General features: G+C 37.9%; 1 protein-coding gene across 23 annotated transcripts in view; it reads left to right on the top strand.

The window, feature by feature from the left end:
* Positions 1–16853, top strand: part of EFCAB11 (EF-hand calcium binding domain 11) — a 148143-nt gene that overhangs the window by 49326 nt on the left and 81964 nt on the right. Inside the window, exon 6 of one of the 23 annotated variants that reach the window (XM_077910318.1) lies at positions 1865–1919. The exons of the other annotated variants lie outside the window; for them this stretch is intronic. Within the exon in view, the coding sequence (XP_077766444.1) occupies positions 1865–1904 (40 nt within the window). The 3' untranslated portion in view covers positions 1905–1919. Of the gene's footprint in view, positions 1–1864; positions 1920–16853 lie in introns of those variants that run through there. 23 annotated transcript variants of the gene reach the window in all.

Genomic DNA, 16853 nt, shown 5'->3' with positions numbered 1-16853 from the left:
GATATGAAAGATCTAATGATATGAAATGATATGAAATATCTAATCTAAATGTCAGTGATTTGTAATGTTAATGCAGTTCTTCATTTGTTCTTCTTCATCGGAGACACAAGACATGAAAAAATGATTTTAAGACCTTCACATGTGTCAGTCCCGAAAGGGTATATTACTTGAATACTTCTCTTCTTAAGGAAGGGACTTGTTAAAAATTAGCAATTTAATAAAATATTTAAAAGATGCGTGTGTACACACACACACACACACATACTTTTAAATGAAGCAACACAAATTTGTAGGCTCTGCTCTATCATGGTTATGATTCAGGGTATCTGATTTAGACCTGGGAATCAGGAAACAATATAGACGATCTCCTCTCTATGTGTCTTCAGACCGTATTAATATACTGACTTAAAATTTCCACTGAACTAAACTTCCTAGTGATTTACAAGGCATTAAAATTGCATTGCTGAGAACACTTATGGAGTCCTCCTTCAGAGATAATTAATAAAAAATATTTTGTTATTAAAAGGCAACAGTTTAGGTTTCATTCTGGCAAAGGTAAGTTCTAGAAGCCTTTCCATGGTGTGCTGCTAGTAATTCCACTCCTTGGATGCTTGCTTGTTGGCTTTATTCTTTCTAACTCTCCCTGTTTCTGTGGTTTAATAGATTTTCCTCCTGTTTAGAATAACACTGTGGAAGCCAGTGCTGCATTTAGTGTCTATCTCCAGGCATGGCCAATGCCTCTTCTCGCTGGCTTTGTTCCAGGGGTTCTGGAAAAGAGCTGATGGAGCCGCACTGTGACCGGGCAGAGCTTTTTCAGCTCTCCTCCATATTCTCTTGTCATATACACGTGGAGCATCAGGGTGTATTATGTACATGTAAAATAATTGAGACAAAAAAAAAATACATACGTGTTCCCCCTAGGTTAAGAAACAAAACATTCCATTCCAAACATGGTTGAAGCCCCGTGGGGAGCCCTGCCTGCTTGCCTTTCCCTTCCTCTGCCCCAGAGATAATCGCTATCCTGAATTTTTAAAATCATTCATGCGTGCCTTTCTATTTTATGACACAGATTTATGTATTTGAAATATGTAGTATCGTTTTATTTATTTTTAAACCTTACATATAAATGCAGATTGCTTTTTCTCTAATCATTGTCTTTTTGAGACTTATTTACATTAATACATGTGTCTTTCATTTACTTTCCCTGCTATATACTAGTGTGTCGGGGCTCAAGGAGGCATAATAACTTAGCACCCTCTTTCACCATCTAGAATAAATTGAGAAAGAGATACAAGCGTTAGAGAATAGTAGATTAAAATGTCAGCTCTGTTTTGAAATAGCTCTGTTGGAGGGATGGGCGTGCTAGATTGTAGCCAAACGAAACAGGTTTCCCTTCCAAGCACAGGCACCCCACATGCAGGCCTGCCCCTGTGGCATCGGGGAACAGAGCACTGTGTATGCCCCCACAATCAGGTAGCTCTTAACAGAGAAAAGGAGGAGCAGTGCCCATCAGATAAGTCACTTTTCTAGGAGGAATGCATGAGGAGATGGGGAGAGGCTGGGAATATTACTCCAAAAGAGGTTCCTCTGCATGCAAATATAGATGGGTGAATCTCTGTAAGATTTACCTTACTTATCAAATTCTTTTCCATTATAGAATTCAATGCTTCATGTTTAAATCATAACACCTAAATTATAATTTTTTGCCTCAGTGTAGTTACGTGAAAAGGCTATCCACAAAACACCTCTGACCTACCAAAAAGCCAATTCATAGACCATTTGGAAATTGTCTCTGCATAACACACCTTTTACGTTTTAACTAATCTGATGCTAATACTGTATTAATGCTTTATTTTCTACTTAGAGCTTGTGGACATTGCTGTCATCCATCCGAAGGCACTTGAGTATCAAGTTACATATTATGCTACTTGTATAAGAAAATGGTGTCATGATTTTGTTAATTCTTGATAAGAATAGTTTCTTACAGGATCATAGACTTTCACCAATGAAAAGATCCTTAAAACTTGGTACAGTCTTATTTTACAGATGTGAGTTTAAATGACCCCCCCCCCCCCCCCGCCAAGGTCACACACCTAAGCTGGTAGAGATCAAGGTTAGGAGCCAGGCCTGTCAGTCCAGCATCCAGCACAGTGTGTTCCTCCCCATTGCAGTGGTGCCTTAGTCCATCCAGGCTGCTATAACAGAAGACTATGTATACACTGGGGGTTTTAAGCAACAGACATTTGGTTCTCACAGTTCTGGAGGCTGGGAAGTCTAAGCTCTAAGTGCTGAGACATCTGGGGTCTGGTAAGAACTTGCTTCCTGGCTCAAGACAGCCATCTTCTTGATGTGTCCTTACATGGCAAAAGAGACAAGGGAGTTCTCTGGGTTCCCCTCCCTTGGGAGCACAGCACCTAGAATGAAGGTTCTACCTTCCTGACCTCACTACCTCCTAGGGGCCTCACCTCCAAATACCATCACTTCAGAGGTTAGGTTTCAACATACAGATTTTGGGGAGAGGTAAAACATTCAGTCTGTGCAAGTGGATTATAGAATTATAGCTTCATTCTCTCCGTTCATAATGTGGATGTATTTTTACAGTCAGATTTCCTTGACAGATAGGTTTCGATGCCTTTTGCTTTTTGTTGCTGGTGTCCTTTTGTTTCTTAACACTACAGGAACTGTTTATCGTAATTCCTTAGATTAGCTTTATCGAAGCAATGTAGACTATTTTACTTCCTTATTGTGGACTGGAGTTTACTTGCTAGCCTTTCCAACAGGTTGTATAAATAAGTGTCATGATAAATTATTACAAAATGGCATATTAACAGTTTGTAATAGTTAAAATATGGTGTAATAGTTTGAAACAGGTTGTAACAAGTTGTAAATTTCTGAGTATTTAATTTTTTAAATATAATTTTTCTGCACACAGTTATCTTTTAAGTTAGTGTGTTTAATAATACAATGAGTACTTTCAATCCATGAACAAAAAAACTTCCTGCTTTCCTCGCTTAGGAACTACTATCCAGAATGAAGTGTTTATTAATCCTTTGCTTTAAACACACACACAAATATGTATGTATATACACACACACCCCTATATATTTCCTTAACATTTAATCTTTCTCATTTTAAAACTATATAAAAAGAGTATCAAAAAAAAAAGTATCAGATGTGTGTGATCTTTTGGTGACTTGCTTTTTTCACTCAGTAATATGTTTCTAATATTAATCCCTGTTTTGTGTGTAATTAGAATTCACTCATTTTAAATGTGTATAACATTCCATTGTATGAATTTATCAAAATGTATCCATTTTCCTGTTGATGGGCATTTTGTTTCTCCCTCTAGTTTTGCTTATTTTGTCTATTACTACTAATACTGCACAGTCTTGTGCCATAACTCCACATGCCCAAGTGCAACTGATTCTCTTAGGAGTAGAAGTCCTGGGTTATAAAGTATGCAGATGTTTACTTTGATAGTGCCAACATTTTATAATGCCAAATGATGTTTCCAAATCATTTGTATTAATTTGTACTCCTATCACCATGTGAAAGAGTGCTGATCTGCATCTTCTCCAACACTTGGTATTATTAGACTTCCTTTTCCATTGGAGTGGGTATACAGTGTCTCATTGTGGGCTTGATTTATGTTCTCTGATTATAATGGATCATCTATCATATATCTTCATGTTTATTGGGTTCTTCTGTGACAGACCTATTCATAGCTTGTATCCGTTTTTGTTTTATTTTCTATTGATTTGACCATGCTCTTTATAGATGTTCTCAGTACTAATGTTTTGTCATTTTAACAAATATCTTCTCCCAGTTTATGGCTTGTCTTTTCTCTCTCTTCAGATATCTTTTGAAACATAAATTAATTTGGTTGAATTTATGAATCTTTTTTGTAGTGGAATGATTGTGTCTTATTTAAGCAACTCTTATTTCAAGATTAGAGAGGCATCTACATTTTCTTCATAAAATTTAAAGTGTTGCTCTTGAAAATTAAGTCCTTAATTCTTCAAGAGTTGATTCTTGAGTATTGCATAGTATGTGGGAACTTTTTCCATGTGAATAATCATTATTTTCTACTTTTTTTTTTTTTTTGACTGTACCCTTTTTTCTCTATAGCTCTGCCATGCTGCCTTTGTTCCTACATTTTGTATTCTGTTCCATTGGTCACCCTTCACCAATTTCACAATGTCTTCATAAGATCTTAATGTTAGTAAGGCAAATCTCCCTCTTTACTTTTCTTCTGCAGTAGTATATTGATTATATCCAGTTCTCTGCTTTTCCATATAAATCTAGAACTGGCTTGTTAGGAGCCAAAAACCCTGTTCACATTTTAATTAATATTTCTTGAATCTACAGATCAATTTCTGGAGAATGAATATCTTAGTGATACTGTTTTCCTATCCTTGAATGTGGAATGTTTTAATTTTTTATTCTTTTTTTACTTGTATGTTTTTATTTATTCATGAGAGAGAGAGAGAGAGAGAGAGAGAGAGAGGCAGAGACACAGGTAGAGAGAGAAGCAGGCTCCATGCAGGGAGCCCAACGTGGGACTCCATCCTGGGTCTCCAGGATCAGGCCCTGGGCTGAAAGCCGCACTAAACCTCTGAGCCAACCGGGCTGCCCTGGAATATTTTCTATTAAGTATTTTTTAAAGCCTTTCAGAAAATTTTTGAGGCACCTGGGTGGCTCAGTCAGTTAAATGGCTAACTCTTGATTTTGTCTCAGATCATGATCTCTAGGTTGTGAGATCGAGCCCTGTGTGGGGGGTCTGCACTGGGCATGGAGCCTGCTTAAGATTCTCTTTCTCCCTCTCCTCTGTCCCTTCCCCACTTCTCCCTTTCTCTTTTAAAAAAAAAAAAAAAAAAAAAAAAAAGCCTTTCCTTTCTTCCTTTCCAGTTCTCATGTCTTTCATTTCTTTTCCTCGACTTATGCACTAAGATTGATACTTTCAAGTGATGATAGTGTCTGATTCCCAAACTCAGGGGGAAAGACTTCAGCATCTTATCACTTAATTTGATCATAGCTATAGGATTTGGTGTTCTGTGTCAGATTTAAAAAGTTCCCACCTAGTCTACTACATTGAGAGTTTTTATCAAGAATCGGCATTAAAATTGATACATGTTTTTCTGTATCTGTTGAGTTGAAGATAATTGGTTTTTATTGTTTAATGTGGTCAATACGTGTATGTATTTATTAACCCTATTTGGTCATGTTATCTTTTTTTATATACAATTGCATTCAGTTTGCTCATATTTTCCCTAATGTGTGTGTGTGTATACACTATTAGTATAGGAGCATGTTAAAACAAGTTCTCAAGTTGAAATTTCTGTACCCACTCAAGGTATGCTTAGACCAAGGTGCCACTCTAGATGAGGGACAGTCAACATCCATAACCTCTCAGACATGGGTTATCATTTTCCTTTTATTAATTAATTAAAATTTATTAATAAGAGACACAGAATGAGAGAGAGGCAGAGACACAGGCAGAGGGAAAAGCAGGCTCCATGTAGGGAGCCTGATGTGGGACTCAATCCTGGGTCTCCAGGATCAGGCCCTGGGCCAAAGGCGGCCCTAAACCACTGAGCCATCCAGGCTGCCCTCCTTTTCCTTTTCTCTTGCTACTTTGCTTAGGACAACTTTCATGTAGCTCTTTGGGTATTAGCCTAATGTGGGGAAGTTATCCTATGAGATAATCAATCCATGATGGGTAAGCCTTGGGTCTCTTTACTCCTGATCTCTTCTCCTATGATGCCACCAAACCAGAGCCCAGATTCAGATATGGATCCTCACCCTCAGGGTAAACATGGTTCTGGGATGCTGAGTTTCCACTAACCATTTTGGGTTTGAGCTATCCCAAGAATATGACCTGGCCCTACCTTTTTTTTTTTTTTTTTTTTTTTTTTAAACTGTGCCTTTAAGGTAGTTTTGTTTTAGTTCTTATGCAGCACTTTTGTTTTTTTCAGTGGAGAAATTGATCTATCCAAAAACAGAAAGTCACATGAATTATTAAGTACTTTTTCTCTCAAAACTTTTTCTAAATTCTGTTTTCCAGATATTGATTTATTGGGCAGAGCATTGGATTTACTAAGTGTTAGAAAAGACAAAGCTTATTTGTAAGAGATGTAGAAAATATATGAAATTAGTGATACATTTCTAGTTTGTGGATTCTGGCATTTCAGTTGTGCTCTATCTTCTCTTGCTATCTGAAGGATATGCCTAAGTATTTCTAACCACTATTGTTCTTCTCTTGAATATCATTTAGAAGGTGTAAGCTTAATATTTCTTTTCATGTGATGTAAAAGCATATTGTCAGGAAATAGTGGTATAACTTAATGAACATGCCACTGAATCTCAACGTTTTTATTTCACCTATTATTTATGAAAGAAACAATACAATGTTTTATGTTTTCATCAAGGTATTATTTTTGCTTTAAAATTTTATTTATTTATTCATGAGAGAGCGAGTGAGAGAGAGAGAGAGGCAGAGACACAGGCAGAGGGGAGAAGCAGGCTCCATGCAGGAAGCCCAATTTGAGACTCGATTCTGGGACCCTGGGATCACGCCCTGAGCCAAAGGCAGATGCTCAACCACTGAGCCACCCAGGCGTCCCTTCATCGAGGTATTATATCTAAAAATCACTTATGTTGAACTTGACTTCAAGATATTACAGTGCATTTTTACTAATATCTAGCATAAAATAATTTAACTATGAGTATTGATAGTGCTCCAAGGAAGAAGGACTCTGCCTATAATTTACTTATGGCTACAATTTGTTACAGAGAAAGGATATGAAACAAAATTAACAAAGGGAAAGGCAAATGGGGTGTAGTCCAGGGGAAACCAGGTGCTAGCTTCTGAGGATCGCCTCTCAGTGAAATCACACAGGACATGCTTAATTTTTCCAGCAGCAAGTTGTGACAGTATGTGTGAAGTGTTGCCAACCTGAAACTCATTCAAGACTCAGCACCCGGGGTTTTTATTGTGAGATGATAATGTAGACAGTCTCTACCTGGCATGTACCAAAGATCCAGACTCCCAGAAGGAAAGCAGGTGTTCTTCATAAGCCATATTGCACAAACAGTTTTAGGCACAGCAATCATATGAGTTAATGTTAGTGAAAAACTTCTGAAAATCCAAGTTTCCAGATGCCAGCCAAAGGCGAGCCTCATAAGCAGGATAGCAATCAGTCCTGCTGTGTTAACTGTTTTCTGTGCATGGAGTCACCACTAAAGTTTTTAAAGCACCTACTGTGTAGCAAGCACTGTTTATTCATTTTATCCTCACAATAGCTATTTCCTGGATAAAGAACCAAGACACAGAAAGATTAAGATACTTGTCCAAGGTTGCACAGGTAAATCAGGATTCAAATTTGGAGTTCAGATTTTATGATTTATCAAATGATTTATTGTGCTTTTTCTTTTAATTTTCATCTTGTCCCATCTTATGGATAAGATGCTTCATAAAACTGGGATTTAAAAAATTGTCTTCATATAACCTTTTTTAATCTTCAATGTTTCATGGGTCTTAATTTTCAGGTTTGGAAAATCACTCTAATTATCATGCAAAACTTTCCTGATTTCATAAACTTTTCTCAGCCTTTGTGTTTCTGGATTAGAAGATCTGAATAGTTTTTTTTTTTTTTTTTTCCCCCGTATCCCTACAGACTGCTTGTTTGGTCCTTGACCACTAATTTAGTTCCACTATTTCTTTAGACTTCCTTTCAGTATCTCCTGAGCTGTAGCAATCAGAACTGCAAGCAGAAGGTATCACTGCATCATGGTTTATGAACAAAGACAGGGCAGCATTTTCAGCATTTCATTTCCTTCCTTGTAATTCTCATCATCGTGCTAGCAGTATTGTCTACTCAGTAGATTGGACAATGACTTAGGGAATGGTCTTTAAATGCCCCTAGGTGGCCATATGGGATATAGCTAATAACTGGCATGACTGTTGGAGCTTGCGTCTCTGTAAGTGTACCTTAGATTATTTCTTTTCTGATTGAAATGAAGAAAGCCACTATTTACTATATCCATTCCTAAGGAAATACATTATAGCTTCAAGAAAAGTCTGAATGTTAACACATGTGCTGAAATATGATACAGATGTTTAATGTCCTACTGTAATACTACTTCACTGTTCAGAGTCACCTGCTTTTTTGATCCCTGCCTAAGCCTGCTTGCTTTATTTCATAACACCTGTTCTCAAGAATATATTTACAGCCTGTTGTCTTTTCTAAATGGTTAGTACATATGTTAGAAAAGGGTTGATTTTTACCCATGTCATTCAGTAAATACCTTAAAGATTCCCTATTACTTAATTTCAGTGTTATTTTATTTCAGCATAACAACATAATAGTTGTTTTTATTTAAATACCATATAAGAAGTCTTGATATATGACTGAGATATGACATTTAAATATCCATGGATAGCAAACAAGTTATTTCTATCTTTAATTTTTCCAAAAAAATAGTAAAACTTTCAAACTACTGAGTGATATTAAATGTTCTTGTTACTTCTATAGGCTTAGAGAGCATATGTCTATTCTTTTATGCTTATCTTGAGCATCCAGTTTTTCAAGACTTTTGCTGCCTTCTATTCTGGTCTTTGCATTCGTGGTTCCCTGTTTAAACACTGCATTAAAAGAAGAGTCTTACCTATCCAAAGTGACTTCCCCCTAACCCCCTCCCTGAATAAATCTCTCCTACTGGTAGAGATTTATCATTTACAGCACTTACCAATCTCTGAGACTATCTTTTGTCTTTGCATATTGTTTCTTTCTCAAACTTGACTATAATAGCTCCATGAGAGCAGTAATGTTACCTATTCTATCTTGATTACCTCTGGATGTTCAGGTTAGCACAAAGCACGTGGTCGTTTCAAACTTGTTGTATGAAGCAGTGAATTAATTTTATTAATGACTATAGAAAAATGTTATTCATGTTAGATGTGATATATAATCTTTATCATTCATTGGTGTTGGTAGTGATCTCTCCTTTCTCATTCATGATTTTATTAATTTGAGTCTTCTCTCTCTTCTTTTTAATAAGGCTGGCTAATGGTTTATCTATCTTATTAATTCTTTCAAAGAACCAACTCCTGGTTCTGTTGATCTGTTCCACAGTTCTTCTGGTCTCGATTTCGTTGAGTTCTGCTCGAATCTTTATTAGCTCCCTTCTTCTCTTGGGTGTAGGATCTATTTGCTGTTTTTTCTCTAGCTCCTTTATGTGTAAGGTTAGCTTTTGTATTTGAGTTCTTTCCAGTTTTTGAATGGATGCTTGTATTGCGATGTATTTCCCCCTTAGGACTGCTTTTGCTGCATCCCAAAGATTTTGAACGGTTGTATCTTCATTCTCATTAGTTTCCATGAATCTTTTTAATTCTTCCTTAATTTCCTGGTTGACCCTTTTATCTTTTAGCAGGATGGTCCTTAACCTCCATGTGTTTGAGGTCCTTCCAAACTTCTTGTTGTGATTTAGTTCTAATTTCAAGGCATTATGGTCCGAGAATATGCAGGGGACAATCCCAATCTTTTGGTATCGGTTCAGACCCGATTTGTGACCCAATATGTGGTCTATTCTGGAGAAAGTTCCATGTGCGCTTGAGAAGAATGTGTATTCAGTTGAGTTTGGATGTAAAGTTCTGTAGATATCTGTGAAATCCATCTGGTCCAGTGTATCATTTAAAGCTCTCGTTTCTTTGGAGATGTTTTGGTTAGAAGACCTATCGAGTATAGAAAGAGCTAGATTGAAGTCACCAAGTATAAGTGTATTATTATCTAAGTATTTCTTCACTTTGGTTAATAATTGATTTATATATTTGGCAGCTCCCACATTTGGAGCGTATATATTGAGGATTGTTAAGTCCTCTTGTTGAATAGATCCTTTAAGTATGATATAGTGTCCCTCTTCATCTCTCACTACAGTCTTTGGGGTAAATTTTAGTTTATCTGATATAAGGATGGCTACCCCTGCTTTCTTTTGAGGACCATTCGAATGGTAAATGGTTCTCCAACCTTTTATTTTCAGGCTGTAGGTGTCCTTCTGTCTAAAATGAGTCTCTTGTAGACAGCAAATAGATGGGTCCTGCTTTTTTATCCAGTCTGAAACCCTGCGCCTTTTGATGGGGTCATTAAGCCCGTTCACATTCAGAGTTACTATTGAGAGATATGAGTTTAGTGTCATCATGATATCTATTCAGTCTTTGTTTTTGTGGACTGTTCCACTGAACTTCTTCTTAAAGGGGAATTTTAAGAGGCCCCCTTAAAATTTCTTGCAGAGCTGGTTTGGAGGTCACATATTCTTTTAGTTGCTGCCTGTCTTGGAAGCTCTTTATCTCTCCTTCCATTTTGAATGAGAGCCTTGCTGGATAAAGTATTCTTGGTTGCATGTTCTTTTCATTTAGGACCCTGAATATATCCTGCCAGCCCTTTCTGGCCTGCCAGGTCTCTGTGGAGAGGTCTGCTGTTACCCTAATACTCCTCCCCATAAAAGTCAGGGATTTCTTGTCTCTTGCTGCTTTAAGGATCTTCTCCTTATCTTTGGAATTTGCAAGCTTCACAATTAAATGTCGAGGTGTTGAACGGTTTTTATTGATTTTAGGGGGGGATCTCTCTATTTCCTGGATCTGAATGCCTGTTTCCCTTCCCAGATTAGGAAAGTTTTCAGCTAGAATTTGTTCAAATACATATTCTGGCCCTCTGTCCCTTTCGGCGCCCTCGGGAACCCCAATTAAACGTAGGTTTTTCTTCCTCAGGCTGTCGTTTATTTCCCTTAATCTATCTTCGTGGTCTTTTAATTGTTTGTCTCTTTTTTCCTCAGTTTCCCTCTTTGCTGTCAACTTGTCTTCTAGGTCACTCACTCGTTCTTCCACCTCGTTAACCCTCGTCGTTAGGACTTCTAGTTTGGATTGCATCTCATTCAATTGGTTTTTAATTTCTGCCTGATTAGCTCTAAATTCTGCAGTCATGAAGTCTCTTGAGTCCTTTATACTTTTTTCTAGAGCCACCAGTAGCTGTATAATAGTGCTTCTGAATTGGCTTTCTGACATTGAATTGTAATCCAGATTTTGTAACTCTGTGGGAGAGAGGACTGTTTCTGATTCTTTCTTTTGAGGTGAGGTTTTCCTTCTAGTCATTTTGCTCAGTGCAGAGTGGCCAAAAGCAAGTTGTATTGGGAAAAAGAGAAAAAGAGAGGAGAGAAAGAAGGAAAGAAAAGAGAAAGAGAAAAAAAAAGGGAAGAAAAAGAAAAAAAAAACGAAAAAAAAAAAAAAAAGAAGAAGAAGAAAAAGAGAAAGAAAAAGAAAGGAGAAAAAAAGGGGGTGGGGGAAGGAAACAAATCAAAAAGCAAAACAAAACAAAAACAAAACAAAACAAAACAAACAAAAAAGAACCACCGGGGAGTATCTTCTGATTCTGTGTACTTTAAGTCCCTTGGCTTCTCCTGGAAGTTGTCAGTCTAGCTGGTGTTCTGGGGGAGGGGCCTGTTGTGCTGGTTTTCAGGTGTTAGCAGTTGGGGGAGCTGCTGTGCCCCTGCCTGGTGCAGGGCTCGGTGGGGGTTGTTTACCCCGTGAGGCCGCAGGAGGAACAGCCCCAGTGGCGGGGCAGCTCTGGAAACCTGGATTCAGCTCCGGCAGGAACTCCGTCTGCAGGGCCTGGAGGCTCCGGGGCGGGGCCGCTGCTCTGCTCAGCTGGGGCAGGAGCGTCCTTGCTGTCCTGGGCCCTCCCGGCCTCTGCCTGTCCCGGGGGAGGCGGGATCCTGGGCTGTGTCCCGGCGCCCTGTGCTCCGGAGCCTGCGCTGGTGGATTCGCGCTCCCGGGCCGCGCAACCCCCTCCGCGGAGCTGCCGCCCGAGCCCCTCCGAGCTGCTCCTGGAACCGCGCAGCCCCCTCCGCACGGAGCCTCTTCTTCTGCCCGAGCCCCTCCGAGCTGCTCCCGGGGCCCCGCAGCCCCCTCCGCGGAGCCGCCCCCGAGCCCCTTCAGCTGCTCCGGGTCCCGCCGGGTCCCGCCGTGCGCGCTGCAGCCCTTAGGGAGCTCGGCGCACTCTCCTGGGCGCGCAGTTGCTCTGTTACTGTCCCCGGGAGCCCGAGGGCCTCCTCGCCCTCCTGGTCCTGCTCCAACTCCCCGCGAGCCCCTTTCCGCCCGGGAAGGTCGGTGCAGCTCCTGCGTCTCCGGGTCGGGGCTCTCCTGTCCTGGGGACACTCGCCCCGGCCTCAGCCCGGCTCCTCGCGGGCCCCTCCCCCTTGGAGGCCTTTGTTCCTTTATTTCTTTTTCCCCGTCTTCCTACCTTGATAGATGCGCGAACTCTTCTCACTGTAGCATTCCAGCTGGTCTCTCTTTAAATCTCAGGCCGAATTCATAGATTTTCAGGATAATTTGAAGGTTTTCTAGGTAGTTTGGTGGAGACAGGTGATTTGGAGACCCTACTCTTCCGCCATCTTGCTCCTCCCCTAATCTTTATCATTCAAACATATTAAATTTTCTTTGAGTTTCTTAGAACTTGAAGAGGGTGTCCAAACCAACCTTGGGTTTAGGTTCCCAAGGTTATATTTGGTTAAATATAATGGTTATATTTAATCTCTAGGCTTGGTTAAAATTTCTGATGCTTTGGGCTATGAGAATTGTATATTTGCATAAATCATCAAATCTCCAATTAACCAGGACTCCTACCAAATTTCAAGATACCAAATGTGTACTTTCATTTTGTGTGTGTTCATTAGAAATATTTTAAGTGAAATAAGTCAATCGGAAAAGGACAAACATTATATGGTCTCATATATAATGAATTATATATTCATTTGGGGAATATAAAAATTAGTGAAAGGGAATAAAGGGAAAGGAGAGAAAATGAGTGAAAATATCAGTGAGGGTGACAAAACATGAGAGTCCCCTAACTCTGGGAAATGAACCAGGGGTAGTGGAAGGGGAAGTGGGTGGGGGGTTGGGGTGACTGGGTGATGGGCAATGAGGGGGGGCACTTGGCAGGATGAGCACTGGGTGTTATGCTAGATGTTGGCAAATTGAACTCGAATTAAAAAAAATTAAAAAATATTTTAAGTACAGAAAGGGATAGATAGTAATTTAATGTAACTCTTCTGCTTCAGCTACCTAGCTTTATCCAGTCTTAGCATTTGCCACATTTACTTCAGATTTTTAAAGAAATAAAATCATACATGTAGAGTTGAAAACCCCTATGCATTCTTCCCTGAGTCCTTACCCTCTCTCTCTTTAGAGAGAGAACTGTGATAATCTATATTTTGGTATTTATCAGTTTTATGCATGTTTAATACAACTGGGTAGGCATTTATCCATAATATGTAATCTTGTTTTACATGTTTTCCAGTGTCATATACATTATATTGTATCATTTATAGCCAAGATCTTGATTTTTTTCACTCTACGTTAAGTTTTTGAGATTCCTTAATAATAATACATGTAGTTCTTGTTGTTCATTCATTTTCATTGCAGTATAAAATCTCATTGAAAGATAAATCTATATTTTATTTATCCACTTGCCTATGGATGGGTGTTAATATTGTTTTTAGTGACTCACTATTTAAACTAAATACTGCAGTAAGCTTTCTGGTGCCTTTTCAACTGTACACAAGAATTTCTCAAGGGCAGTGCTTTACAATCTTTTCACCTTATTGCACTCATAGACAATAAGTATGTATAAAGTGCATTTAGGTAAACAGACAAGTTGCTTTTGACCGTCTGCCTGCTCAAGAGGCTTTGGGGCTCAAGATCTTATAAACCATCCATAGCAGAGTTTTGGGAAGCTGTGTTCTAGGGCAGTGACCTTTTGTATTTCTCTGAAAGTATTCTTAAAAATAATGTACTTCCTTGTGCATTTTTAGACTGATAACTAATCCTTTCTCCATGGTTGCATATGATTTCCAGTGTGTTATAAATATTGACTCTTTAAAATAAAACTATTCTGCTCTTAAATGTATTCCTTGGAATCTAAATATCATTGTGATTTGATACACATCATTTTTCTTTCTTTTTTTTTTTTTACACATCATTTTTCTTTTAAAAATGTGTAAGCATTTAAAGTGATGTGAACAGATTCTTAACAATTTGAAAATTTAGATTATTTTTGAACTCCAATATCTATTTATTTTCTCCTACTAAATTTTATCCTAATGCAATATTTTTTCATCATTTTGGTTTTCTTTCACTTCTCATTTTTAAAAATCAGATTTATTAAGGTATAATTTATATATTATAGAATTCTCCATTAATAGGTGTAGTCATATGAGTTTTGACAAATGTATATGGCTGTGTAACCAGTACCAAATCAACATATAAAATATCTCTCTTCCTTTCAGTTCTCTACCTCTACTCCCAATCTCTGATACCACTGATCTTATTTCTATGTCTATATCATTGCCTCTTCCAGATTGTCATATAAATGGAATCACCCAGTATGTGATCTTTTGTATTGGTTTTTCTCACATGACAATGCATTTGAAATTCATCCACATTGTTGCATTTGTCAATGGTTAGTTCCTGATAGTTGCTAAGTCACATGTTCTTGTATGAATTCTACTACAGTTTATTCATTTACCAGTTGATGGACATTGGGTTGTTTCCAGTTTGCGGCAATTATGAATAATTGCTATAAACATTTTGTTCCAGTTTTTGTTTGGATATTTGTCTTCATTTCTTTTGGGCTAATAAATGTAACTTCTGAGTCACACGATAGGTTTATGTTTTAATTTTCTAAGAAGCTGGCAAACTATTTTGCTTTCTCACTAGTAAGATTTAAGACTTCCAGTTACAGTTCATTGTTACTGGCACTTGGTATTGCTAATTTTTTTGTTTTGTTTTTGTTTTTAGCCTTTTCTAATAGGTGTATTGTGGCATCTCCTTGTACTGTTTAATTTTTACTTCCCCAAGTGATTTAAATAATTTTTCTTGTCCTTGTTTGCCATCCATATCTCTTGTAATGAAGAATGTGTTCAAGTCTTTTGCCCATATTTTTATTTGCTTGTTTTGTTTTGTTTTTTTTTGCCTATTTTTTTTTTTTTTAAATTAAGTACTAAGTTGCAAGAGATTTTTATATATGCTAGATACAGGTTCAGTGTATGACTTTTATTTTCATTTTCTGAACTTTTTTTTTTAGAAAACAAAAGTCTTTTATTTTAAAATCCAAGTTATCAATATTTAAATGATTCTTTTTTTTTTTTTTTTTTTTTGGTCTTACCTTAGAAATCTTTGCCTAATGCCAAGTATGATGGTTAATTTTATGTTTGAATTGGGCTAGGCCATGGTACCCAGTTTCTGATCAAACAGCAGTCCAAATGCTGCAGAAAGATTTTTTTAAGATATAATTAACAGTTAAATCAGTAGACTGAGTAAAGCAAATTACCCTTCTTGATGTGGGTGGGCCTTCTCTAATAGATCAGTTGAAGGACACAAGAAAACAGACTGAAGTCCTCCAAGAAAGAAAGGTTTCTGCCTTTTAACTACCTTTGGACTTGAGAGACTATAGCATCAACCCTTCCCTGGACTTCCTGTTATTTTACATTGGTCTGTTTGTCTATCCTTGTGCCAATACCACCCTCCTGATTATATGGCTTTCTAATAAGTTTTGATAATCTAGTAGTATAATTCTTACAGCTTTGTAATTTTTTTAGAATTGTCTTGACTGTTTTTAACTCGTGTAAATTTTCACACTTACATTCTTAACTACTATGTTCTACTGCCTCATAAGTGATACTCGCTTTCATTTTAGTGAAATAGCCAAGATACAAGCCAACTAACCTCAAAGGAAGTCATAGAATTTATAACACACAGTTGGCATGTTTTTGTCATTCATTTTCTTTCAAGTAGTTAACATTTTTTTCCATTTAATTGTTTACTTTTTATTATCATTTTTCAACTTATCCTAAACCACCTTCAAAAGAAAAGAAATAGAAAAGCAAATTCTGTTTGTTTGTTTGTTTGTTTGTTTGTTTATTTATTTATTTTATTTTTTTAAAAGATTTTATTTATTTATTCATGAGAGATACAGAGAGAGAGGCAGAGACACAGGCAGAGGGAGAAACAGGCTCCCTGCAAAGAGCCCGATGTGGGACTCGATCCTGGATCCCGGGATCATGCCCTGAGCCGAAGGCAGACGCTCAACTGCTGAGCTACTCAGGTATCCCGCAAGTTCTCAGTTTAGAATCGATTTAAAATCTAGTGGGAGCCTTTGATTATGAGGTCAATTAGTTTGAGTCCTTTCACTTGACTATGCAATCTAGTACGCAGGAGAAAGGAGTCCTACAACAAATATTAAGAAAGGTATACTTGTAAAATTTAGAATAAATGGAAATCAAAAAAGTCATCAATAGGCCAGATGTGGAAGAGAACATACTAGTAGTAACATGGACACCCATTACACCTCTGACATTTCTGATAGAACAGATTTGTTCCAGAGAGTTTATGCATATTGAATTTGGTTCGACGTTCTGTAACACTGTGACTTCCCTGTGTTGTAATAGGGGAAGAAGCATTACTTGGCTTTCTTTAGAATTAGAGTAGTAAGACCTCATAAAGTTATGGCCAGATTGAGTCAAACTGAGTATCACAGGATCCTGAATCATAAACCTTTCCACACTTACTTAGAAATCATTGTCTCCAAGAATCCCAAGAATCCATATGAGCCCAACGGTACAAATTAGCTTGGTTTGGTAAAGGTAAAGCCTGCTCTTTGCCTTCTTCAGAACTATTTAGTCAGACATGTATATAAAAGAAAATTATGGGCAGCCACGGGTGGCTTAGTGGTTTAGTGCCTCCTTCAGCCCAGGGCCTGATCCTGGAGACCTGGGATCAAGTCCTATGTCGGGCTCCCTGCATG

This window comes from Canis aureus, chromosome 9 (assembly GCF_053574225.1).
Source record: "Canis aureus isolate CA01 chromosome 9, VMU_Caureus_v.1.0, whole genome shotgun sequence".
Lineage (NCBI taxonomy): Eukaryota > Metazoa > Chordata > Mammalia > Carnivora > Canidae > Canis > Canis aureus.
The sequence above is the reverse complement of the archived record's forward strand: the minus strand, read 5'-3'. Positions and strand labels throughout refer to the sequence as shown.